At 39.9% G+C, this 27,836-nt stretch overlaps 1 protein-coding gene across 5 annotated transcripts; it reads left to right on the forward strand.

The window, feature by feature from the left end:
* The first annotated feature begins 1,696 nt into the window (after positions 1-1,696).
* LOC139962798 (PH-interacting protein-like) lies at positions 1,697-27,645 on the forward strand. 5 transcript variants are annotated; one of them, XM_071963132.1, is made up of 17 exons: positions 1,701-2,122; positions 4,092-4,247; positions 10,726-10,851; positions 11,426-11,496; positions 13,101-13,257; positions 13,567-13,791; positions 16,380-16,504; positions 16,911-17,105; positions 17,917-17,978; positions 19,222-19,621; positions 19,805-19,934; positions 20,226-20,381; positions 21,673-21,936; positions 22,527-22,636; positions 22,983-23,113; positions 24,060-24,287; positions 24,938-27,645. In XM_071963132.1, the coding sequence occupies exons 1-17, from the start codon at positions 2,045-2,047 to the stop codon at positions 25,174-25,176; spliced, it is 2,853 nt and encodes a 950-aa protein (XP_071819233.1). In that variant the 5' UTR covers positions 1,701-2,044; the 3' UTR covers positions 25,177-27,645. The 5 variants fall into 5 exon arrangements, with proteins under 5 accessions (XP_071819235.1, XP_071819233.1, XP_071819234.1 ...); XM_071963134.1 differs by lacking the exon at positions 13,567-13,791 and having other exon boundaries at positions 1,697-2,122; XM_071963133.1 differs by lacking the exon at positions 4,092-4,247 and having other exon boundaries at positions 1,702-2,122.
* Positions 27,646-27,836: the final 191 nt, after the last annotated feature.

Here is a 27,836-nt window from a genome sequence, read left to right on the forward strand (position 1 = left end):
CCTTATTATAGGCAGTTACAGCTGTTGAATCTCACCACGCTGGAGCTCAGGAGGTTACGTGGTGACTTGATTCAAGTTTTCAAGATTGTGTATGGTTTTGACAATTTAACCTTCAATGCCTTTTGCATGTTTGCATATAGTAGGCCTAGTTTTATCAGAGGTCATTGCCTTTAACTCCAAAAGTCACAAAGTAGGTTTAATATTCGGCATAACCTTTTTCTAATAAGGTTGTGAACGAGTGGAACGGTTTGCCTGAGAAAGTTGCACAGAAGTATGCAAGGAGATCTGCAGGCCCTGTTCCCGGAATTAGGTAGAGGCGCCTTCCAGAATGTGACGGGTATATTGAAGGGAAAAATATGCATTTTTAAGTCGTACTCTTCATGTCCGTCAACATTCTCCACTAAGAGCCCATCCCTGTCCGTAAGTTTTACAAACAGGCTTGACGAACGGGGATCAGAGGGGCTTCAGACCCGGTGAAATTACGGGAGTCCAAAGAAGATTGGGTAAAGAATAATGTATTCTCATTTTCACAACAAACTGTTTCCAAAAAACCATTAAGTGTAACATACTATATTTTCAGGTGTCTGGTAATTCATGTAAATGCCGTGTTTATAGCTGCATAACAAGTTCATCGACCCGATATTTTAGCACTTTAGCTAAGATAGTTATATAACGGCAGAGAGTTGACAGACCTTTATCTCTCGGATATTTTTCGTTAAATTTACACTTTGATTATATGCTTGACTAACTGAGGCTGTCTTGGGCTATGTAACCCTTTGCAGAAAAGTTCAGCAAAACGCCGAATCAAATATGCCCGCGTACGTAAGACTTTCAGTTTCTAAGCAAAATATTGCTCCTGTCGATCCTATATCCGTTTTGTGCATATTGTTCCACGACAACTGGTAATATAATATGAGGTAAGAAAGTTGAAATAGTACACGACTTTAACTTTCTCGGTTCTAGAATTGATGACAATGGTACCTGTAAGGGGGAGATTGTGAGACGGTTAGCTCTTGGAAGAGCTGCTGTGACGGGGTTAAACAAGATCTGGAGGGACAAATCAATATCATTATTAACGAAGAGTCAACTGATGAAAGTAGTAGTTTTCCCAGTTGTGCTCTATGGGAGTGAATCATGGACAATAACAAAGGGAATGAGGGAAAGAATAGACAGTTTTGAATTATGGTGCTGGCGCGGGCTATTGAGAGTCCCTTGGACTGCACACAGAACAAACATCTCGATTTTGGAACAAATAAAACCCTCACTTCCACTGGAAGCACAGATTCTGAGGCAACAACTAAATTTTTTCGGACATATCATGCGTGCGGACGACTCCCTGGAAAAATCATTAATGGTGGGAATGGGTGATGGATCACGAAAGAGGGGCAGGCCACGAGCACGATGGATGGATGGTTTCAAGCAGGCGACTGGGTTGACTCTGGATAGACTTCGAGGGGCAACCAGGAGCCGGAAGGATTGGAGGATTAAAGTCATGGTCATCACCAGGGGTCGGACACGACTCGACGGCACAAGGTGACAAGGTGAGAGAGAGTTAGGCAATGACTGGGAATTCCCTGTAGCATATTTTCAGACACATAGAGGGAGGTAATGCAAGGCCTCTGTTATTTGTGGAACGAGTTCTTGGGTATGAGCATACAGACTTTGTACTTAACGTAGTTGTACAAAGGAGGTACAAATTTACAACCACACTGTTATTGATTGTCATGATATAATATAACAGCAGAGAGTTGACATACTGTTATCTCTCGGAGATCTCTCGGTTATAATACTTGACTACTTGAAACAAATGATAATCAGTTGTACTGGAAAGTCCCGATTTCGACGTATTGCAATAGCTCTTTCGCTTTGATAATGTTTAGAAATGTTTTATGCATTGCCGTCGAAGTTTCATTTTACATGACTTGGGTTAGCTATTGAAAACGCTTTGAAATCATTGACGAAATTCGGTTCAGTCACCGAAATATACTGAAGAATATCGCCGTTAGTGACAAACTTAATTCATTGCAATATAAGAACCGCTCACATGGGAAAACTACAGAAGAAAGAAGAACTTAGAAAAACTCCTTGCAGCAAGAAGCTTGTCCAGCCTCTGGATAGAATAGTAACATTTTATGTATTGGTTGTAATTACGCTAGGATTAAAGCTAGATTTTACAGCTGAGTTTGATCAGCTTTTCGAAGGCTAGGCTTTGTTATAAACCCCATATGGATGACAAAATTAGGCTATTGCTTGAGTCTAGTCAAGCTACATTCTATAATGTAAATGCTATATAGAAAATATCCAAATGATCTTGTTATAGGTGAATAATAGGCCTATAGCCTACTAACCTGAAAAGCGTCTGCGGCTGTGAAATGCCTTGAATATAGCACGACAGTGAACAGTGGAGGTATGAATTAAGGGCCGGGAGTTGGGGAGGGCATTGTCGGGGAAACTGCACCTGTCATGATGATAGCCCCACCTTTCTCAATAAAGAGTCGGCTTCAATGACCCCAGGGCAGCTCTCTCTCTCTCTCTCATTTCTAAAATTCTTTGGGTTCTGGCCTATATGTTAATCATCAGGGCGGATGTTAATTGTCCCCCCTCCACCCTTCCCCTTCACCTGGGGATAGGAAGCTTCCAAAAAGTGGGGGGGGGGGACAACATCAGAGGGGCACTTTCTCATTCCCCAACCACCACTCGTTATGCTATAAACCGGAACACACCGGCCATATCACTTAAATATATATGATGTGTTAGTATATGCTATCATTACTATTATGGTGCACGTTGTAACGGCTCTAGCCGTGTTATATGTGGAAGAATCAATAACGACGTAAAAAATCAATGGCGCAAACGGTGATCTGTTTATTTCAGTGTCATGCATAGCTCTGCATGTCATTAACATTCCACATATCGTTGGTGTAAAAATGCACACATTATGGTTAGTGCAAAATGTCGGCTAAGATATTATACACACGTGAATAGTTAAATTAAATATTAAAATTAACAAAGGCTTAAGATATCCACAGGCAGTTCTTCATCAAAGGGGCACATTTTATATGCCAGTAGGGCACATTTTCTATTTTGGAAAAATATGGGGGCAGGTTCCCGGCTCCTGTCCAGGGACGTAGCTAAGGTTTGATTATTGGGCGGGGGGGTGGGTGTATTGGCTGAAAATCCAACTGGATGGGTTTTGAAGCCAGAAAATTCCAACTACTGCCCCATCTTTCACGACTGTACTTTTGTTCCGAACTTTTTTGATACATTTGTACCCACTGGCACTCACTTCACAAACTTATTAGCCCCCCCACCCCCCCCCCCCACCAACCAAATATTATTATGAAAATTCGGGCTAACTTTTCGGGCACCTTCTGAAAGAAAGATAATTTGCAATGTGTTTTTCATTATTACCATTAATATTGTAACGACTTCCCCAATATTTATAACCAAGATGGAAGGGTCATAACACGGAAAATGATTGTTATTGGCATGCGATGTAAAAATCGATGGAATGCCTATATGATATGCACATCAACATGTGGAACGCAAGCCGAGTGCACGAAAAATTTGGGTTATATTTTTCGGGCAAGTCGTTACAGCCCCCCCCCCCACCCCCAAATCAAATTGGGCTCCTACGCCTATGGCGGTATTTCTATAAGGCATATTTTGGAGTATTCAAAATCATACAAAGTTTTGTATGGTGAAGTATAAGAATTGCAAGATACAATTTCTCAAAGTGGCAAGGAAAACCTGGTAAATATGACTGATTATAGGTCAATTTTGACCGAAATTTTTCAATTTTTAGGTCATTCACAATCACAGGAATATATGAATAGGCCTAGATAAACTAGAGTGTGACAGTCGGAAATGCCGACTGTCGCACTTCAATTTTCCAAGTATCGTCAGTTTTACCAAGTTTGGGGGGTGAGACACCCCCACACCCACCTCTGCTCCTACCCCCTCCCCTTCACCTTTGAAATCATGAGCAAGCCACTGTTAAAAACTCACAGGCAGTAGCCTGTATCCTAGCTTTTAACATATGTACGTGTTCTAGTTCAGTCACTAATTCCTTTTTTGTTTTCCATCTTCAGAATTCATCCAAGAAGTCACTGACCAAGGAGAGACTGGTTACTCTCGAGGGAACCGGCGATGTTAAGGTTTGGGTTAAAGGATGTAATCAGCTCATAGAAGTAATGGAAAAACTTCTCGAAGACTCGACTCCGTTGAGACAACAGTCAGTCAACACGGTATGTAATGAAAATGTACATTAAAAACATCATATGAAAGTTTCATTATAAGAGTGGAATTAAAGAATGTAAAGGGTTTGTATAATTAGACCTAGAAATACAACTTGATTTTACAAAGTGTATAGACTCCACTAAACACATGATATAGGGTGTGATGTGTTACACGCTTTATTACAATATATTATGACAGCGAGTTGTAAAATGTGACTGAATAGATTTGATGGCGGGGGTGGGGGATTATAATATCACCCCAAGTCGTTCTGACCCTTTTTTTATGACTTCAATAAAATGTTTCAATAAAATAACCTTATTTATGTAGATCTCCATTCTAAACATCATTTTCAGCATCTATAACAGCATTCGGAGGATACATTAAGAATAAGAACTGCAGTTTCTTTGCGTGAGGAGTCTATCCTAATCCTTGTTTAGTAGTTTGTAATCCGAATGTTCAATAAACCATATCTAATGTACATATGACAAATCTTGGAAGAAGTGAAGTTACTATATATGTTCTGGTAATGATCATCTCCCAATAAGATAAACTTCATATTACGATCATTGATCGTTTAGTTACATTGGTAAAATAACAATACAAATGTCAGTGTCCTCTCCTAGCTATATGAAATATTTAAATCAACACATCATATATTTTCTTCTACACCGTTACCCTTGTGTTCAACTATGAGATAGGTCAATTGTCATGGGGATCACCATAGAGTCAGTTTCAATAAAACTGTTAAAGTCGTTAATACTTTCCAACAGTAAAACAGTAAAAAAAAAATCGTTAACTGCCCCCGCCCCCTCTATTGAAAAAATGTCTATGAGGATTCTTATAGTAATCACACTACCATTTCCTGAAGCCTAGGATACCTCAAAGTTCTGTCCTCTCCTAGCCGACGGATGTTAGTAAGTCATAGGACCAGACCAATGAGGTTGCCTGGGTGTTGTCGGACAGTACCATGCACCATTCTGGGTTTACAGAGAGAGGATCACCCAATACACGGTTTATTTGTGGGTGTAGCTGTTTGTTTGATGGCACACAAAGATAGAAATGAGTGAATATAGTCCTGGGTTCCCTTCTTCTGGATGGTCCCATCTGTTGTGCAGGGGTCCTGCATCAGGTTCCTTATTGGGTACTAGATCCAGAACTGGTACCGCGTCTTGCTCAGATTGGTCATATTTATCTCCGTCTAAAGGTTGGTCAGTCGCATCTAGGGGTGGATCATCTTCGAATGGGAGTTGGTCATCTTCAACTGTGAGTTGTTCATCTTCATGCAGATGTTAACCATATCTCCCTAGTAGCAACATCCCCTCAGAGGCACCCCGTATCTGTCTGGTTTGCCACGTGGCATATACCAGTCATCATCACTGGATTTGTCATCAGATTCAACCATAACTTGGCATTGATCTGAGTGATCCCTAATTGATTTTACTCTTTTTGTCTTCTTCGTAATATTTGGTTAATCGAATGGCAATTATTCACATGGGAGTAAGAGATTTCTGTGAAGTGTCCTCTTCCTTCCGTGTCCACTTTCAGGTTCAGTTCATACACCGGAACATCAGTTTGCGTTTGCATTGTCACAATATGGACATGTTCTTCCCAGTAAGGCCTTAAATTAGCAGGACCTTCACGAGGGGCCATATTACGAGGGGCCATATTCCTTATAAGCACTCTGTCTCCAGGTGAGAGGACTGTCCAATGCCTCTTCTTGACATAATGCTGTTTGGCTTTTCTTGACGCCTTCTATGCATCTCTGGAAGCCACTTCATATGCTTCCCGCATTTTCCTATGCCATCGTTCTGCATAGGTTTTTAGTGGGATTTCCATCACCATCTTGCTCATCTGTAAGACCAAAGAGTAGGTCTACAGGGAGTTTTGGCGATCTCCCAAACATCATGAAGTAAGGTGTATCCCGTGGTCTCACACTTGGTGCAGTTGTAGGTATGCACACACGTCTGAAGTGAGTGCGTCCAATTCTTCCGGTTCTGTTTTTCACAACTTGTCCATTTCACTGTGGATGACAAGGAGTTGTGCGGGAGTGTTTGGTGCTTGCATATTTTTGAAAACAATCAATTCTCAAACTCACGTCCCTGGTCGTGATGTAGTTTCTTTGGGAAACCAAACTTCAAGAAATAATCGTTGAACAGTTTATCAGCTGCCACTGCTGCGGATTTGTTCCTTGTTGGGAAGGCCTGACAGAATCGAAAATAATGGTTCACCACCACCAAGATGTATTCGTAACCTTTACATTTCTCCAAGTGCAGAAAATCGTTCGAGACAACTTAAAATGGTTCGGTTGTTTGTATGGATACCATCGGTGCAACAGTACGTCTAGCAGGTTTTCTCCTCTTCAGGCATTCACATTCTTTGGAGACATAGTGTTCAACCTGCTGAGCTATTTATGACCAAAAGAATCTCTGCCTTACTAGGTCTAGTGTGTTTTCTGTCCTGACATGACCCATGTCATTGTGTAGTGCTTCTAGTACTACCTTCCTGTATTTTTCCGGGAAGATGAGCTGCTTCCGAGTCATAGTATGTCTCTGTAACAGCCCAGCTTTTTATCAATCTCAATTTCCTTCCACTTCCTGAGCAGAGCTTGTACCCCTCTAGTTTCCTTTTTCATGTCAGCCAACCTGGGTCTACGTCTTTTTTGTTTGTATCTTAGTACTTTCCAAATGACATCATCATTTTCCTGAGCTGCCTTGAGGTTTGCAGTGTCTGAGGAACCCATGTTGGGTTGCGTCACTGCAGCTATCACTTCATTTACATATAAATGACATGATATGGCATCAACACATGCAACCTTTGCTTTGGTTACAGCCTGTAGGTACTCTTTTGCCGCAGAAAGATCGCCATCAATCTCTGTGTAACAATCCTCAATGCATTCCTCCATTTCTGCAACATTCATAGGCATCCTGAACAATGTATCAGCATCCCAGTTGTGCTTCCCTGGTCGATACTTTATATTGAACCGGAACTGGCCAACTCTGAAACCCATTGCTGACCATTTGCATTCAGGCGAGCAGTTGCAAGGATGTAAATGAGTGGGTTATTGTCTGAAACGGTCTGTTATCGACCATTTTAGAGCTAAGAACTCTAATTTGTTGGAATGATAGTTTTTTTACCTGCAGGTGTTAATGTCCTTGAAGCATAGCAATCACTCGCAACTTCCCATCTTGACGCTGGTATAGAACAGATGCAAGGCCTTGATTTGAAGCATCTGTGTGCAGGACAAAGGGTAGATTAAAATCCATCACTGGATACTGAATGATGTTATCACTCAAACCATCAACAATGACCTGATGTTCTCCCGTCCGGTTGATCTTTTCACCAGAGCTCCGTGTAGGTCTGTCAGTCTCCCCTTTCTTCCCTTTGTACCTTTCCTTTTGATGGGGTTTCCAAGGAGATCATACAAAGGTTTAGCAATAATAGAGAAACTGGGTCCGTAGTTGCGGTAATAACCCAGGAACCCCATTATTTGTCTTAGTTCACCAATGGTTGTGGGTTTCCTCTGCTTCAACTCCCGAACAGGTTGAATCTCTGCAGGGTTAATCTTGTAGCCCTAGCTCTTCTGATACTATTCTTCCGAGATATCTCACTTGCCGCTGGAACAGCTTTCACTTAGATGGCTTGAGTTTAACACCATGATACTGTAAGTGTCGAAGAACCTTCCTGAGATTTCAACATGTTGGTTGAAGGTTGGAGCAAACACCAAGACATCATTGAGGTAGACAACACAAATGTTGTACTCGTCTATACAGCTTTCCATGAATCTCTGAAATTCTGCCGGAACATTCTTTAAGCCAAAAGGACATTCATGCAAACCCCAGGGGGTGATGAAAGCAGTTAAGTGTTGACTCTCTTTGGAGATGAACCCCTGGTGGTACACTTTCCCTTGGTCAAAGGTTGAAAACCAAGAATTTCCCGAAAGTCCATCGAGGATGTCCTGTATCTTTGGAATCGGCTGCTGATCATTGATAGTTTTCTTTTTCAACTCCCTGTAATCGATGCAGAGTCTAAGGGTGCCCTCTCGTTTGCGCACATCACACACCATCGGTGAGGAATAATTTGATCGTGACCTCGTGATCCAGTCTCTATTGACTAAGTCTTGTACATAGTCAATAACTTCCTGTATAAAGGACAAGGGATACTCAGGTAGGTTTGTATACCTGTCATTACTTCTTTGTTGTTAATGTAGTCTGGAAGATGGAATCATGAATGCAGTTGTTCTAGTTCTCACAGGTCAGTCCGTTTTTCTAGGAAAATGTCTCGGTCAGTGGTATTATGGCACTGGATGGACACTTTGAATGACTTAACATCAACTACCGTCTCCAGCATCTCAATCCCCTCTGGCCAGTTTTGTTCAAGGGTGGAATAAAAATAGACCAGTTCGATCTGCTCTCCCCAATCTGAACGAACTCTACACTCTACCACTTTCACCTGACCCAGTCCGACCAACACACCTGTCCGTCCTGTTTGACATTTTACGGTGTTTCCATCATCTCTTAGCACCGTTTGGACAAGAGAACGGATGGCATATTCCTTCTTACCAGGTAGTAATTTTTCGAGAGATTGGACCAATGACTTCTCTCCTACTACTGCTGCAGACGCAAAGAGCACTCTCCGTTTCAGGGCTAGTGCCCTAAGAAGAAAGGACCGAGGAGACTCTTTTGTACCCTAGCTGGGACATGTTGCACAATTCTTGGTATAGCTCCGTGGCACTTCTCTCCTGGAAATGAGCTTGCAACAGTCTCTTCAACGCAGAAAATGTGAGGTCCTCCCTTTCCTCAAAGTAATTTCTCAACTGCAGCCCGGTGGTCACGGCCTTGATCACTCCTTCCACAATTTCTCATTACGGGTACCCTTTCTGCAGTGCACTCTCCATTTGACGTATAGGAGAATTTATCCCTTTGCTCAGGGTTCCCAATCTGTCCACATACCTTGAATTCCTTCCTACAGTATGGATTGTACTGGGGGTTTGCAAGCTGGGTGGTGGTATGGCACTCCTCATCTTGTACGGGTTGACTTTTGGGAAGCTTAAGTTGTAGCTTCCTCAGCTCGTCCTCACACTTCCTGCCTCAGGGCGGTTACCTCCCTCATCAGTTATGGTGTGCACCCCTCCACATCACCGTTCTTCGAATTAAAGGAGTCTTTGCAGGTTCGCCAATTTGAAACAGGGTGGCCAGGATCCTATACTCATGTAAAGTAGGAGAGAGCGACAACGTAGAGATTCGTCTTTAGGCGTTATACAGCAACACATTTATTATCGTAACTCATTCTTATCTCGGTCTCCATTCGCATATAATTACAGTGGAAAGAAATGATAGCAAGGCAATTGTAAAACTTCTAAAATAAATGAAACTTTACCCTAAATCCGTTAGTAAAATGAGCCCAAACCAATACAAACTAGCAACACAACTGTTCAGATGGTCCCTGAATGAGGAATTCATACCAACTGCGCATGCGCAGAACATCACACGACTGACGCGATTCCCCTCATTCGTACCCACTGCGCATGCCCAGACAATGTATAGCAACCGGTGCGCAACCGTACGTTCATGTCCCTCCACCACCTTTCGAACTGACTTTTATAGCGGTTGCAATATTTCTGGTTCAACATGTAATTTTGTATCCAGGTAAAACACACATGTCATAAATTAACCTCGAAGCACCCTAGCACTGGATTATTATAAGAATAACTAATGAAAATGTTGAATTTATCATGAAATATAACAAACAATACAACGTTTTAATGGGCACAAATGCAGGCGATCGTCACCTCCTGGACTATACTAACATGCACACTTATAACAATAGGTCTGCTAATAGCGACGATTTACTTCTATCCTGATATTTACTACAGTTGAGAGTCATTGACTTTGATTTACCATTAGTTAGGATAGTAACATGTTTAACATTTAATGATTAGTTAATTGTTTGTTAAATGACCATAAATATTCATCAACTTACCTGTAAAGTAGGAGAGAGCGATATTAGGTAGAGATTTGTCGTTAGGCGTTATACAGCAACAATTTTATCATATCGTCACGCGCCCTCTTATAACATAATACTTTATAGTTATTTTTTATAGGGGTGTGATAAATCAACCTCGTTACACTGGGAACATTTAGGAACATTTCTGCCATCGAAACACTTTTTACTCAAGTGATTTACTATTGTAACTTTTTCTAAGAGAACATGGGTTGAATTTCTTAGGCCACTACTCACTAGGTCGTTTATATTCCATTCTATGCAAAAATGCCTAGCTTTTCGGGAGAAACGTGAAATGTTGATAATTACATACTCAGTTTTTTGGTTATTCAATAATGGGGAGCAGAGTGAAAGAGTTTGAATGGCAAGCAGGAAAGCAATTTAAAATTGATGGTTCAAAGTTCTGTAACTTTCTATGTCAATTATCATGTTGTAAAAGGGTACCCTGACCAGATTGACAATTCTAGAAAGGTGTTTTGGTCACAGGAGAACAGCGGGGAATTTTCTGAGAGAATGCTGAGAAAGAAGAACAAGTTGAGCAAACTCCAGCATAGTTATGGAACCCGCTCACAGGACGCTTCTGATAATCCCATCAATGGTGAAGGAGATGAGGTTGGTACTTTGAGAATGATCAGATCTCTCTTCAAAATTGTCTTCTTTTTGTGGCTTGTTAGATGGTCTGTGGACATAGTTGCAAATAATTTCTTTGGATTGGACATGGACAGAACGGGGGGGGGGGGCAATTTGGAGTTTCAGTTTGACATTATTTGCAGATGGAAGCAAGCACAGTTAATTTCTACTAAAACCAACAGCAATCTTTCTCGGTATCTAGACCAAGATCTTTTACTGGACATGTAGTCCTTACAAATTTTATTACGTCTACAATATTTGAAATTCCTGTAGGGTTGATTCGCTTTCCCTTGTTTTCACTCTTCCTTTTAACTTTTTTTTTCAAAATTGTCGAGTATTAATTTTTACACAATCTTATGAATTGTAAGCCTTTCTTATATTTAGTACATTTAGGTATTTTCTATAAACTTCATATGAAGTCCATGTTCACAGCATAATAGTTTATTTTTTTTATTTTTTTATTTGTTTGTTTGTTCATTTATTGCTGCTTACTTGTTGGTTATATCAGCATGTTCATATTTTATTGATTTAATATATATATTTTTTTCTTCTTCAGATGGTTGATGAAGAAAGGTTGGAGGAATCCTCAGGGTATGAAGTCAAGATCAGCGATAACAACGAAGAGGGGTAAGTACTATAGAATAGAGAAGAAGGGTACTATCTAAATATTAATGTGCAAAGGTCACGTGAAGGCCAACAATAGTTGTGTGCCCTCTCCTGTGGTTAAGACAACGAATAGACAAGGAGAGATACTCTGTAATTCTAAACAATTGTTTATTTCTCTGTGACAATGTATGTATCAAGAGCAGGGAACCGACTTGTCGACAAGAAAGCCGTAGGGTCAAGAGCAATGGGGACTGGGGGTTGGGGTGGGTAAGGCACTCCCCTCCATAGACTGATCAAAGCTGATCTTTATCACAATTGCAAACAAGTTTGCTTCGCTTTTATTGGCTTTAGCCGTGTAAGATTGTATTACGAAGCAGGCTAAGTCTGGACACTTTGTCGTAGGAGGGAAAGTTAAGCACCATCACCTTATTCTGCTGCCGTAGAGAGGGAGCAGGGGATCCAAAAACTGTTTTGGCCCACCCCTGTTGTTGACTAACGAAAGTTAACCGCAGTGATTAGTTAATCTGTCTTTCTTAATGAAAATGAGCAGTACAGGATCCTCCCTGTGTGTGCTATGTTATAGTAATCAATCGAGTCGGTTGATGGATGTTGCGAATTTCAAAAATCTACGAGTCAAATTTTAGGTCTGTCAGTGGCAAGTTACAAAGCACTGTTTTGTGTTCAAACAATATTGATTAATTCTCTGACTTGTTCGTGAATTTGAGCAAAATAGTCATTACTTCCTTAAGTCGAGCTTGCTGATTGGAAAGGGCATGCATGATCAACAGAATGTCAATGTAATTTATGCAATGTAATTAATGAATCAAAGGGAATTCACAATGTTCAGTGCATATTTATGTGATATCAGGCTCATATCTCTCCTGAAACCATTTACTTATATCATTATAATATCTGTCAGAAATTGACGGTCAAGATATAAGAGATTTATGTCTTTATAACATTCAGTTATTGATTTACAGAGAATAGCAGCAGTTTGTCAATGCTAGGATATTGAAATTATTAAGATCTTGTTCTCTTAATGTCAACTGCTAAAGCTCTGATACCAACCAATCAAGTTCTTGGATAACTCAATTCCTTATGGTAGTGTTTGTGCGATCTTACGTTATCAGCAATGTGAAGCAATGTCAGGTTTTGCTCCTGCATATCATTTTGATAAGTTGCTGGAAAATGGATTGTCAGAAATAGCAAGTACACGATTGGCTTTTTGACAATCCAGTTTGGTCTTAAAGAGTTACAGCATGCATGCAGCCCAACCACTGGTTGTAACTGGATTTTGCTGAGCTGCGAATGGGTGTAGCTTGCGTCCGGTGCATATCAAAACGCGATGCATCTGACCACTGCCGGTACATATTGCAACAATAAGTATAACTCTGTGTAATCTCTGGTGACCTATTGTGTAGGTGTGGGTGTCATACCTTGATATTAAACATGATATCACAATAAGGGAATATTGACTGCATCCCATAATTGGCATACTTATGCAGATACACCATATTGAGTGTATGTAAACCATGTTCACTGATTTTAATGAAGGTTAAAGGCCATTTGAGATCAGCCCAGCAAAACAACGAATTATGTTTTGTTTGATTCTCTTTATCCGTCAGTGGTTCGAGCGATTACTCAGACTGTATCGAAGAGAAGGGAAAAGCACAGACAAAGAGAAAGTACAAAAGAAAGAGAGCTCGCAAGAAGAACCCAGAACGAAGTCAAGACCCCCGGAGGACCCCGAGAAAGAAACCCAGGAGAACTCTGAAAAGAAAAGTAAAGTCTTCTTGATAATTAGATTCTCAGAAATTAGTTTTGTCAAATCTGTATTTTTGGTCAAGAAGACTGACAGTAACCATCTCAGGAAATAAAAGACACATATCAGATCTCTTTTGCATACTTAATTTTTGAAAAGAAAAAAATTAGTCCACTGTAAAAAAAACAATAGTAACCACTGGATGTTTTACTTGACCAAGCCTGTAAGGTCAACTCTACAATGGGAAATTTTTAATGGTTGACATTACTGTAACATAACTGTTAATTTATTTTGACATCCCTTGTGCTCCCCTATCCCCTCTTCCAAAGATGTTGGTAATTGATGAACAACCCGTTTCTGAGCTTCCAGAGGAGTACAAGCTATCACGTTGGATCACAGACACCAACCCGCGGAGGTCCCCCTATGTACCCCAGATGGGTGACGAGATCATGTACTTTTGGCAAGGTCACAAGGCTTACGTAGAAGCTGTCAAGAGGCATAACGTCTATCACATCGACGGGCGGAAATTTCCGTGGAACCACCTTGATTTAAAGGTACTATCTATTTCTAGTTGGACTGTAAAAAGCTTCCTTCACTCAATTAATTTCCTTACACTGCCTTTAGTAACCTCTATGAACGAGTCGATTAAGGAAAGACCATGGCTACTCAAAGTAATGAAGCGAACCGCGGATGGCGGGGGAAATTACCAGATTTAGGGTCCCTCGCTTCGAACTCACAAGTTATGAATGAGGATGCAAGAGTGTTCTTGCGTTGAAACAACGGCTGACAATTTATTGCAAAACTCTAACAAAATGATACAATACATATGAATAAATCATGATACATGACAATATAAAATGGCTTAAAGAACTCCTTAACCTAAATGGCTTAATAAACTCTTTAACCTAATTAAAACTGTCCTAACTCGGGGAAAATCTATACTCAAATATTCAATACTACGAAATATCCATCTCGCAATAACTCACCAAGGATATTCAGTAAAACTAAATTCTACAACGTAAAATGCACAAAGGAATAATATTAAAACATAACAGTGGAATCGCTCTCTACTCGTACAATACTCAATACTCCATACGATACTTGTACAATACTGTATAAAATGTATAATGAAAATGTAAAATGAACATAATGAAATAATCTGCACTTTGAAATAATACAATACGTTTGCCAACAGGCGAGGACTTTTAGCACCTTCATAGTGGTCAGGGCAACCCATGCCAGCTGCAACCCATTATAGGAATTTTCACCTTACTGTTCCTAGACAGCAGGAATTTTCACCTCCTGAACCCACAAACTCTCAAGAGTCTTGTCACTCTATAGCTGTCCAGAATGGCTAAGATTCAAGGACAATCTCTGAGACAATAACTTTAATAAACAACAGTAAGAAATAATGTTCAGAATACAAAATACGAATACGCTCTTTACACCACGAGCAGTACAATACTAAAATACAGGTACAAAAATAATACACTTCACTGTCAATTACAGTATAATAATACGCAATACTAACACCCACGTGCTTAACGAAACAATACACGCTACGAACCCGTAGGACCAAGGTCCAAAAACACAACCTTACATATGTACTTGGTACAGTAAAGTACAACCTAGCCAAAGGGGCAACACTTAAAACTACAATTCAATTAAATAACAATAAGGGTACGTACAGCATTTATAAAACAATATTCATGACTTAAACTCTTACTACACTGAAAACAACTCGCTCGCGGAAAAGAATAACTCCCTACGCTCGCGGACATCGAGAACGCGGACATCGAGAATACGGACATCGAGACTCCATCAGGTGCCAGCCAGCTCGCTGTATGTTGGTAATAGTATTAGTGGAACCACCATCTTGGAAAACCAGTGGCTTCGAGCCTGAAGCCGATAACCAGAAAAACCTGAGGCATCCTGCCTCTAAGAAGGGGGACATCTCGTCACTGACTCCAGATAGTACAGATATAGGTATTATAGTAGTATAGAAATATGATGGAGCAATAAAATTATGAAATACTAAGGGGTTTACGAGACGAACCCCGGAGCTCTGCAGAGACGCTGCTGGCCATTATCACAGCGGGTACAGAACTTACAAAACACACGTGCAAAAGCTATGAACACAACTAACGCTAAAAACTTATTATTACGTAACACATATAAATATTCAACGGGTGCACACAACAACATTTCACTTCACTACTGTAACAACACATTGGATTTTTGTTTTGTTTTAATCTATTCTGTGTATGACTGGCAGCACCGGACTCGCTCGTAACCCTCCAAATACACATATAACGGCACCAAACCACCCATGACCCTTCACTCACCCATGACCCTTCACTCACTGATACCGCAACCCTCGTATATCCCTTCATATACCCATATCCTTTTACACCCATTTCCCACCACACACCCCTATTTCACACACCCATATCCCTTCACACACCCATATTCCTTCACACACCCATATTCCGTCACACACACATATTCCTTCACCCAACCATGTCCATTCACTCACTTATACCTTCACCCTTCCATATCTCTCCATACACCCTTATCCCTTTATCCATCCATATCCTTCCACGCACCCGGCCTATCCTATCACACAACCCTATTTCAGACACCCATATCCCTTCACACACCTCTTAACCCCCAAGACAACTCACGTCTCCTCACATCACCATGCCTCCTCACAATTGTTCAATGCAGGTGCCTCTGAAAACCCTAAAGCAGACTTTTCAGATCATTTTGATCAGATTTTCACTTCTGCTCAATTCTAAAAATCCCATAAGCTAAGCCTATCATCTATAACCTAAGTTTTATTTCAATAAAGGGGCACAGGTTTGAACTTTGAATAGTTGCTTCTCAAGTGTGGTTAACAGTAGTATGAAACGTGCGACAGTCCTGGTAACCAAATCTGTGAGAAGGATTTCAGTTTAATTATTCATTAATTATCATGAATTCATAAAATATTTGCTTATTATTACTTTAATTCATTCATAAACATCTACTAGGGCACATTAGTATGATAAATTACAATCATACTTTGACAATTAGCCGGTGAGTTTGCGAGGATTGGCAAACGAAGTAAACAAATCTGATTTGGTTTCCCTTCACATATTAGACCGAGGAGTTGATGAAGGTTGTCGGCGTCAAGTACCACATCGGTCCGCCCACTACGTGTGGACTGAAGCTAACCTTTATTGACTCAAATACCAGAAAGCAAACTGGGGGATTTTTCCAACTCAGGTAATTTCAATGTTTGCTTCAATGCTTTGTTTGTGAACACACCATATCAGTCTATTGTATGTTTAAAACCTATGGTTTTGTGTACATTTTTCATACGCCGGATCTCTGGTAATATTTTGGCCGAAATTTGTTCAAAGAGAACTTCACCTTGGTAGTTGGACCGTACTAATTTGCCTACCAATAAGCTTTGCCAAACAGGATCAATTATTTTCCCTGTATTTATCCTTAGTATATGTAGCTAGTTTTGAGGTTGTCGTATAATTCTACATGCCATAACTGAGGTTTAGGAAATTCTCTAAGTTGTCGGTTTTTATTGTTTTTAGTGCATCATTCTCATTGCAGCAGGTATTACCATTCTTCAATATCTTAACTCTTTCGCTGTCGTTTTTCATTTCTTCTGTCTCAGGTATCACGCCATGTCAGACGTCATAGATTTCTTAGTCTTAGCTCAACATTACGATATCGCGATGAAAAGGAAGTTGAAGCCGGGAGATCGTTTCCGGGCAGTCATTGACGACCAGTGGTGGCTGGGGGTCATCGAAAACAAGGTCCCCTTAGAGGCCGAAAACCCTGGTAGTTTATTCCAGTGCTTCCACGTCAGGTATGTCGCAAGTAATATTAAAATCTGTTACTAGAGTTAAGGATGATTTAAGGCCGAATATTTTAGTCTCGGTATGTCATAACTAAGAAAAGAAAAGGAAATTAAATGAGTGCTGATAGTATTTTTCTTGCAATCCTGGTTGTCAAGAATGAGTTTTATTGTGGAAAATGAATCAAACTAAGTCAATTTTTTTGCTCCCAGTTTTCTGCCATTCTTGATGGGATGGTTTCCATAGCAACTGACATCCCTCTTATCTGTCGAGGCAATGTGATAACTTAAACTTTGTTGCTTGTGTATCTTCTCCAAGAAAGCTTATTTAAATTTCCATTCTCTACAATTGTCCCATTCTGCTTTTTGTTACTCTGTTATTCATTTATTCTTGCATAATTATATTTTTTTTAAAAGCTGAATTTCTCTCGAAATCCCTTCTCTGTCTGCTTTCTATGTTTTGTTGAATGAAACTGGGGTGGTGGGGGCCATAATACCAGTTACATGATATGCAAGGCCCTGTGGCTTCTGACCGGCAGCCCCCCCCCCCCAGCAAGAAGTGACAATATATGGGAATCGCCACCAACTAAGGGATGGATAGTTTTAAGTTGGTAGAGCGCTGGGCTTCTAACCCAGATGTCTCTGATTCTAATGCTGTTCTAGCCGAATATTTCTTCACACAATTCCATTGTCTAAAAATTTCCCTGTCAGATTTCAGATATTTAATTTACTCATATAAACTTAATTGAAGTCAAATGTTATGCATCTCTTCTCTACAAGTTGCTTAATTTTCCGTCTTTTCCCCTAAATTCATCTGTCGTAGGTGGGATAACGGTGAAGCAGAGAGAATGAGTCCCTGGGATTTGGAACCGATAGATAAGAAGAGTAAGTTTGCAAAGTCAAGTTGAGATTATTAAGTCAAGCCAAAGTCATCGTGCAATGGGAATTAGATAATCGGAATCGTTCCGATTTTGAGGCAAGACAATGATGGTTATTGCTAATTTCAGGATTATTATGACGTGTTTATATTTGACACAACATGCGCAGGACGTTACCTTCCTCAAGAGTATCGTTGGTTTTCAATGGATTTGTCATTGGAGTTGCAGCAAGCATTTCCCCAAGGCTGAAATCTGTGTCGTTATTTAAAAAAAAAATTATTGTGGCGGTTTTCAATGGAATTGTCATAAGAGTTCAGCAAGCCTATTTCCCTAGCTGAAATCTGTGTCGATATTTTTTTTTTTTTGCCGCAGTGAATAATTTATCTGGTATCACATCCCAAATGCCATTCAAGTGCAAAGATGTATTTGTATGTATGTATTTGACAGTGAATAATTTATCCGGTATCGCAACGTGCCATGCAAAATGGTCAAATTGCTATACAAAGTGCAAAGATGTATAGCAGTTCTTGAACACAGGACACTGTAGTATTTTATGAGAGACAAAGTCCATAGCCTTCAAAACTTCTACGCAAAGTGTTTACACTACTTTATTCCCTGTGTCCTGACACGTTTGGTACGGCATGACACAAGTAAGGTGTGACACATGTAACAAGACTTTCTTTGAACAAGCTACATAGATTATTAGTCCCATTGAAGGTGCTTGCCAAGGAAATTAGTGGATCTCACCTTTCTCTGGAAAGTATCGTGAGTGAGTCCTGTTAACATATCACCATAAAGTAAGAGCACTGATTCCTCGGCCGGAGTCTGTGTTATATTCTTGCACCGTTAATTTTTTTTTGGCACAACATAAAGGTGTAAGATGCTACACAACCAGCTGCAGAGAGGTTAGTTCCATAACAGATGTTTGTGCAGGACAGAGGTTTAAGCACATGTTTATATTGGAAGATTCAGGAGTAAATGGTTCAATGTATCACCGTAGCAAGAGCATTGCTTCCCTTGGCTTAGTCTCTGTTTATCCGTTTCCCACATGCATTTGGTTAGACATGACACAAGTTTAAGTTAGTACAGATGGGAATCACATTTGGACTAAGTTTCTTTGAACACACTACAGAGATGTTGATTTCATTTCATTGTCAGTACCTGCTCAGGAAGTAGGCTATATGTAGCCCATGCTCCTCACGATATTCTCAACTCACTAAAGAAATGTGCTTTCTTCGCCTGATTTCCAGACGAACCCTGTAAGGTAAGATCAGGTGACCCTCTGACACCCGCAGAGATCCAGCAACTTCGGTACAAACCTCAGGTAGGAGAATGGGGTGAACGTAAACAAGGAGAAGAATGTGATCGCATCTTGAAATGCCTCGATCAAGTCATGTCTCTCCGAATCGCAAAGATGTTTAACGCACCCGTTGACCTCAGTAAATACCCCGACTATGCCATGACCGTGCCGTACCCAACGGACCTCACCACCATCAGAAACAGGTTGATGCTCCGTTTTTATCGACGACGTTCAGCTTTGCAATGGGAAGTCAGGAGGATAGAGTGGAATACAAATGCCTATAACGACCCGAACAGACAGATAGTGAAAAACAGCAAACTAGTTACCAATATATTGCTGGAAGTTATCAGGTAATGTGTTTTTATCTCGAACTTAGCTGGGTGCCATATGATGATTAGGATATATGCCTTGAGAAAGTAGGTATAAAGGCTGAGAGGGAGAAGGGAATGGAGAAAGAGAGGGAGGAAGGAAGGGAGACAGGGAGGGAGACAGGGAGGGAGAATAATATTACTTTTTTCCTTTCCTGTTTGCAGGGATTTGGAACTTGAAAATGCTATATCACTCTACAACCAGATGATTGGTAATACTGAGCATGGAGATAAGATGGAAGAAAGCTCAGGATCTAAATCAGATGATGAATCTTCATCAGAAGATGACGACACTGTAAGTTAAAAATGAGAAAGGAACCCCCACTACCCCCTCTCTCCTTGTCCCTCTCTTGCTCCCTTCCCTCCTTCATGTATTAGTACCTAGCTGCCTTTTATAACCATAATTTACTTTTTACCAGATATCACTTTATGCACAAACAGTTTCAACAGCATACAGGTAGCCTCAGCAGTTATTTCTCCATTCCTTTCCTCTCTCACCTTTCATCTTCTCCCCTCCCATCCTCTTCACTGCTTTTGGTACCTCCTACCTGGGAATATTACCATGAGCATTCCTTCCAACCATCAGGATTCATCCAACAAGCCACCAGCCAAGAAGAGACGGAGTATGCGAACGTACGATGATAAGGCTTGGATTGAGGAATGCAGACGGCTCTTAGATATAATGTTTGCTAGTCAAGATTCGACTCCGTTTAGACAACCAGTAGATAAATCAGTCTACCCGGTAAGTTGTGGAAATGTAAATAACATTATCATACTGTACAGTTCACTAGCTTGTAGTATAACCAGTGGATGAATCAGTCTACCCGGTAGGTAGTGGAAATGTACATAACATTATCGTATAGTGCTGTACAGTGCATTAGCTTGTAGTATGACCAGTGGATGAATCAGTCTACCTGGTAGGTAGTGGAAATGTACATTACATTATCATAAAGTGCTGTACAGTACACTATCTTGTAGTATAACCAGTGGATGAATCACTCTACCCGGTAGGTAGTGGAAATGTACACTACATTATCATATAGTGCTTTACAGTACACTATTGTAGAACAACCAGTGGATGAATCAGTCTACCTGGTAAGTAGTGGAAATGTAAATAACATTATCATATAGTGCTGTGCAGTGCATTAGCTTGTAGTATGACCAGTGGATGAATCAGTCTACCCGGTAGGTAGTGGTAATGTACATTACATTATCAGATAGTGCTGTAAAGTACACTAGCTTGTAATATAACCAGTGGAGGAATCAGTCTACCCGATAGGTAGTGGAAATGTACATTACATTTTTAAATAGTGCTGTACAGTACACTGTCTTGTAGTATGTTACATGGCTTACACATTGTTACCAGTTCATACATTAGGTTATAGTATGTAAATGAAGCATTAACCTCACGATGTGATACAATATACAACATTATGTGATAACATGTGCTTTGTGTTATCACAGTAAAGTACATTATGTTATTACAACATAGTATACTGTGTTATCAAAGTATACTACATTATGTTACAACATAGTACACTGTTATCACAGTATATTACATTATGTTATTACAATATAGTACACTGTGTTATCACAGTATACTAAATAATGTTACAACATAGCACACTGTTATCACTGTATAGTACAGTATGTTATTACAATGTAGTACACTGTGTTATCACAGTATTTAGTACTTTATGTTATTTCAACATAGAACACTGTTGTCACAGTATAGTACATTATGTTATTACACCACAGTGCACTGTGTTATCACAGTAAAGTACATTATGTTACAATTTACAATTTTATGTTACAATTTTTATATATCTTCGTCAAATGGTATCGTAAACTTGTGGATATGAGGGTGTGCAAGAGTAAAATGGTAAAGTGCGTTTTTCCTGTAATAATGCCACAAACTTTGACATCTTGTCTGTCCGAGGCTTCTTGATCAAGGGCTTTTCTATCAAACTGCATATAATCTCCATCAGAAATATTTCACTGTTATGAACGGGGATATCTTTCTCCTCCTTCAGAATTATCGGAACGTCATTGATCACCCCATGGATCTATCGACTGTAAGGGAACAGCTGAATTCAAGGTTATATGAGGACCCCATAGAATTTGCGAAAGATGTTCGTCTGATCTTTACCAATTCCAAAGCATTCAACACCATGGATCTATGGACTGTAAGGGAACAGCTGAATGCAAGATTCTATCAGGACCCCATAGAATTTGCGAAAAATGTTCGTCTGATCTTTACCAATTCCAAAGCTTTCAACACTAATAAAAAGTCAGAGGTATGTGTTGAAACGAAGCTCTATACCTAAAAATTTGGGGCTTTTTTTATAAAACTTTTCATTTATAAAAGCTAAACCACTGGCAATAGGAAGTGTTCCTGCTATTATCTGTATCAAACAAGGTATAGGAATTTGATGAGCTGGCTACAACAGGATTTGAATCGGTCATTTTCAGGATTATAAGTCGTGTACTTTGCAAAGGAGCTACCAAGCTCTTTATAATTGGTGACGTGAATTGCCTTTTCCACTAGATTAAGAATTAAGGATTAGGATTAAGGATTCAGGGAATAATTTATCTGGTGTTGCATGGCAAAATGCTCTTGTACAATTGGCCAATTGCCATAGAATATGAACATCAAATTATTTGCTGGGGTTGAGGGCTACCACGTTGAAGTTTGTTTATACTTTTCTGTTGTTCATTTACTTTGATAGACAGGTTTCATATAACTTTCTTTCCATTCCCTACTTTCAGTAGATGTTATATATCGCCTCCCCCCACCCTACTCCCCCACTCTTCCCCACAGACACTAACCCCATCTGTCTTAACATTATTCTTCTTTGAAACCCTATTTCTTTATCTCTTCTTTCAGATCTATTCCATGACCTTGAGGCTGTCAGCTCTCTTTGAAGACAAAGTCAGGGATACCCTCCGAGATTACAAAAATGCAGCTAAACATATAATACTGACAAAGGGCAAGAGGTATATATACCTAATCCACCGATACCTCTCCCCTCCCTTCCTCCCAGCCCTGCACCCATTTATAACTGACAATTGGCACACTATTGCATATTGTGCATTGGATTTATAAGAGCCATTCAATATTCGTATTTTTTGTTACATGTAGCCATTTAAATATTTCGAGAGAACCAGACTTATTGTTGTATAAATAAGGACAAAATTGTTGTCAAGCATGTGTTACTTTTCTTTGGAAGGTATAATTGATGCAGGTCTATGCATCAGGATCGCAACAGGTTTTTACTTAACGCAACAGTTGTATAACATTCCTCTTTGAGTTTTCATCGTATTTGCAAATGTTTCATCCCAGGAGGCCGTCATGGTTTCAGAGGCCACTGAATTCCGAGCAGAGTTCCCAAAGCGATATTCTTCCCGAGTTAGACGACAAACCAGGGCCGTCAGGAATCTCTACCAGAACAACAAGGTCAAGGTTAAAGCAAGGTAGCCATGACTTAACCAGTTCACCTGTGTTCAAAGTTATTATAAATAATGATCAAAGGTCCGACAGTTGACAGCTGAGATGATACTCTGGGGTTACACTGAGCTTCTCTGGTAGAAATTCAAACATTTGACTACAACTGCTGAAGAGTACTGGGCAGTTGGAGGCAATGCGACTTTTATGTTATAAAAAAAATACATGTTTTGAAGACTAAGATCCCGAGGTCGGGGCGGGCCTCTGGGATAATAAATGTCACCAGGCGCCATTTTTGATGTCCTCATGTTACCTTAAAATGAGAATGATGTTGTTGTTGTTGTTGTTTATCCCACATATATCCTCAGTCCTCCTAATTGATGCTGGGCCCTGGAGTTGTAGTCCCTCTGATTGATAAGCCTGAAGAACCTCAAGATAAAGAAATGTGATTAAATAGTGCCTTTTGTTGCCATGGGAACATTCAAATACTGAAATTCGAAGTACAGATTTGGTTATTTGAAGTTTTGCAACATGTACAGGGATGTGCTCACACTGGGCGGCACCGGGCGGCTGTGCCCAGCAGTTCTGAATGCCGCCCAGCACAAACAGTATTTTAAGTTGAGTAGAAGTGAGCTAACTTGTATTTGGTAGTAGCTATTATTGACCGGTGCTGTTGCCGAGTGGATAAAGGCGGTGGCATTTGAAGCAATGAGGCTTAGCAATCGGGAGGTTCGGGTTCGATTTCCGGCCGGGTCATAGTAAGGTGGGTTTTTCATCCAAGAGCAATCTACGGTTTTCCCATCTGAAATGACTTTCTAAATTGAAAAGATTCCAAATTTCAGTTAAAATGTTGAATTGGAAGCCACCCAACGTGTAAGTTGTAATCCATAAGCCCTTGCGGGTTTCTCCCACATTTGCGTCGTAAAAATAACTGCTGATTAATATTATTATTATTATCACGCTTCTCTCCTTCAGTAACCAATGGCGTCTCACAGGTATCCCAGCAGAGTGACGATTCTGGTAGGAGTGACTCCGATACCATTCCATTAACCAAGGATTCCAGCAGTGGAGACGATGACGAAGACCTCGACAGGGACTCCTCGTCAGAAGGGGATGAAGAAGACGGAGGGAGAGGCGAGAAAACACCCACCAAGCAAATATCGAGGAGGAGATGCAGAAGGACAAAGAGAATGGCGACGGCAGGTGTGAATCTTTTAAGCAATTGTTTTCATCTTTACCATTTCGTCATGGATTGTATGGATTTTTAACTTGTGTTGTAGCCATTATTATTCTCTTTCGTATATTTTTATTGACTTTTTTGCATATTTTTACAAACATAGGAGGTTTGGGTGCACATCGTGTAAAAGAGACTCTTACAGAATATCTTAACTTGGAAGCACATATCACGATATGTCTCTGTGAAAGTGGTAGAAAATGGGGTTACTGTGAAGAGAGCTGTGCCATTTGAGAAAGGTTTTATCATCATGTAAGGTAGCACTTCATACCAAATATTGTAGGAATTGGTATTCAAAATATCAAGTTAAACATTATTCTCCTAAGCTTTTAAGATGGTTGGCATCATAGAATGAGGGTAGCCATTGAAATTGGGGGTTTTGCAAAGTACTTTTCTAGTCAAGAAATGTGCAGAAAACTGTAGCGTCAGTCCTTTCTATTAGTGTCATAACTGACGGATCAAATTTTGATAAGTTGATCCGTTTTGGGAAGAGTTAAAGATAGTTAGTAAAGTGATCTGAACTAAAGGGTAACCACATGGAACCTGCCGCTGTAAAAGGCACATTTGGATCCACTTACCTAAATGATGTACCCAAAGCAAATTCTTTCCGTTCCTCTAGGAAAGAGACGAATACAGTCGAAAGGTTCCAAAAGGAAGACGAGCCATCACTCCCAAGTGGAGGAAGAAGATGAACCGAACGACTCGCCAAGTATGAGGACGAGAAACAGAGGGAAAAGGACGGTGGTGTACGATGAAAACGACAGCGAAGAAGGCGGGGAGGAGATGAGCCCGAGAGAGACAGTTCAGAAGAAGAAGAAGAGGAAGAGGGAGAGGAAGGTGAAGAAGAAGATGTGGTGACGATATCCAGCAGAGGACGAAGAAGAAGAACAACCTTGAAAGCGAGGGCCCAATTACTGAGCGACTGAGAGAGATGAACTCAAATGTTTATTGAAAGGGTTGAAATGTTGAAAGCGAGGGCCCAGTTACTGAGCGACTGAGAGAGATGGACCCATATGTTTATTGAAAGGGTTGATATGTGGTTGATATGTTGAAAGCGAGGGCCCAGTTACTGAGCGACTGAGAGAGATGAACTCAAATGTTTATTGAAAGGGTTGAAATGTTGAAAGCGAGGGCCCAGTTACTGAGCGACTGAGAGAGATGGAACCATATGTTTATTGAAAGGGTTGATATGTGGTTGATATGTTGAAAGCAAGGGCCCAGTTACTGAGCGACTGAGAGAGATGGACCCATATGTTTATTGAAAGGGTTGATATGTGGTTGATATGTTGAAAGTGAGGGCCCAGTTACTGAGCGACTGAGAGAGATGAAAACATATATATCATTGAAAGGGTTGAGGTGTGGTTGAAATGTTGAGAGTGAGCTGGGCCCAGTTACTGAGTGACTGAGAGAGATAAATTCACATATATATTGCAAGGGTTTGTATTATTTTGTGAGTGCAGCTGAATGGAAGGGCACAGTCTCTGAGTGACTGACTGCTTAATAATTATCTTTTATGGCAAAGGTTGAGTTATTTTGTGACTGTTTTTGGGTGAAAGCATTGGTCAGGCTTCATAGAGACTGCTAGGTAATCTGGTACATTTCATGGAAGGGTCAAAGAAAGCAGTTGACTAAGATACTTAATAGTGACTGATAGATTGACATGCTAAGTGCAAGGGCCCGGTAACTAAGTCACTGTTTTTGGCATGTTCCATGGGGAGCAGCGACTAAGTTGTTGACAGTTTTACTGCTTATTTGAAACAGCGACTGTAACTTGGTTATTGATTGATAGCTGATGTTGATAACAAGAATGAAGTTACTGAGAGGTTTGTTATAATATTGAAACATGGATACACCGTGACACTAGCAAATTGACTCAACTTACCTGTCTTCTCACAACCTCAGCACTTGTGAAAACATGTGTGACTGCAATGTTAAAATGCCATATTGTCTGGAGGACTGGCACGAAGGGAATGACAAGAGAGAATGCTTTAAGTTGCATCAAAAACTGCTTGTGTCGCGGTATAGGCTTTGCCGTCTGGTGTATGTAATGTGTGGTAGGTTAGCATTTGAATTGTTTAACAGACTTCTGATATACCACATTCTACTAGCATTTTAGAAACTTTTAGAATACATATGGAAACAGCTGAGTTTGTGATGTCATCATGGGTTATCAGGCGGAAAAACGTCTTTGTTTTAATAATGCATTAGTTGTTATCCACTGAAGATAATATTGACAACTAAAAGAACATTCCAAATCAATCTCATTTCAAGTATTAATCAAGGATTAAAAGAACGTCTGTCATGATGACATCACAGAACCCCCCCCCCCACCCTTACAATGATCCATTTCCTGAAGTTAAGAAAAAAGAAGAGTTTTATTTGGCAAAAATAGTTTACTTTCAAAGAACCATATCTACAGTGAAGAACAAGATATTGAGATAGATTGAACACAACTAATAGTGTAGAATATTTGTTCTCATAGATATAAGTATAATATCATTACCAGAATATCACTCTAACGTACCTAAAAGTACTATAATCCAGACACTCAACAAGGCATCTTAAATGAAACAATTAACAGTACTGTAGTTATCTCAAAATCACATCCATTTTTCAGGAAGATTCCAATGTGTACACTACCATATCAACTTGTGCTTTCCCCATTGCCTATTAATGTTTCAGTAAACTGACATATTCTCCCATATAACCCCCACCCCCATTCTGCCTGGAGCATATCCAGTAATGTTTTGATCATAGAGGTCACTACATCTTATATAAACCTATTTGTTCGTTTTTTGCTTTTCTTTTAGAAGAAAACATATTATGGAGTAATGATAATTACAGAATTGCTCTTTTGTTACAATATTTTCCTTTAAAGAGATTTGATCATGAAATAAATTTAAATTAATTTTAAATTACAGCAGGGTTTGCTTCATTCCTTCTGTATGTTTCGGTATAGAATGAATGAGGAATGTATAGGCCATGGGGTGTTCTCAGACAACGATCTAATTTGCATAATTTATTCATTTAAAATTAAATTTGATAGATAATTCATATGCTTCTCAAATAATTGTGTGTGAAAGTCTAGCGTTGTATCCACTTAGTGTACATGAACAAAATTAAAAAAAATTAAAAAATAAACTGGTTAAAAAAAGGTAAAAAAAATTGAGCAAGATTATGGAGAAATATTGTGAGAAAAAAACTTTGTAAAATTTTCAGATAAATTTTGCACAATGGTTGAACATTTTGTAGAAAGCATTGCACATCTTCCTTGTACAGGATCTCCTCAGGCTCATTAATACACTTAATATTTTGTACTTATCAAAACCTTGGTTTTGTCATTTTTTTCCCCTTCAAGATAATCTTGCTATGACAGTGTGTTGGTGACTTGCTATCTTTATTGTTTCTAAATATACAATACTTGCAGCACATGGCGTCTACCCCTTCTAATTCCCCTTCCCCTCGCCCTTCTAACACCAATCACCCTGCCCCCCCCCTTGTCCGTTCACAGTTTACTC

The sequence above is a fragment of the Apostichopus japonicus genome, chromosome 21 (genome assembly GCF_037975245.1).
Source record: "Apostichopus japonicus isolate 1M-3 chromosome 21, ASM3797524v1, whole genome shotgun sequence".
Taxonomy (NCBI): Eukaryota; Metazoa; Echinodermata; class Holothuroidea; order Aspidochirotida; family Stichopodidae; genus Apostichopus; species Apostichopus japonicus.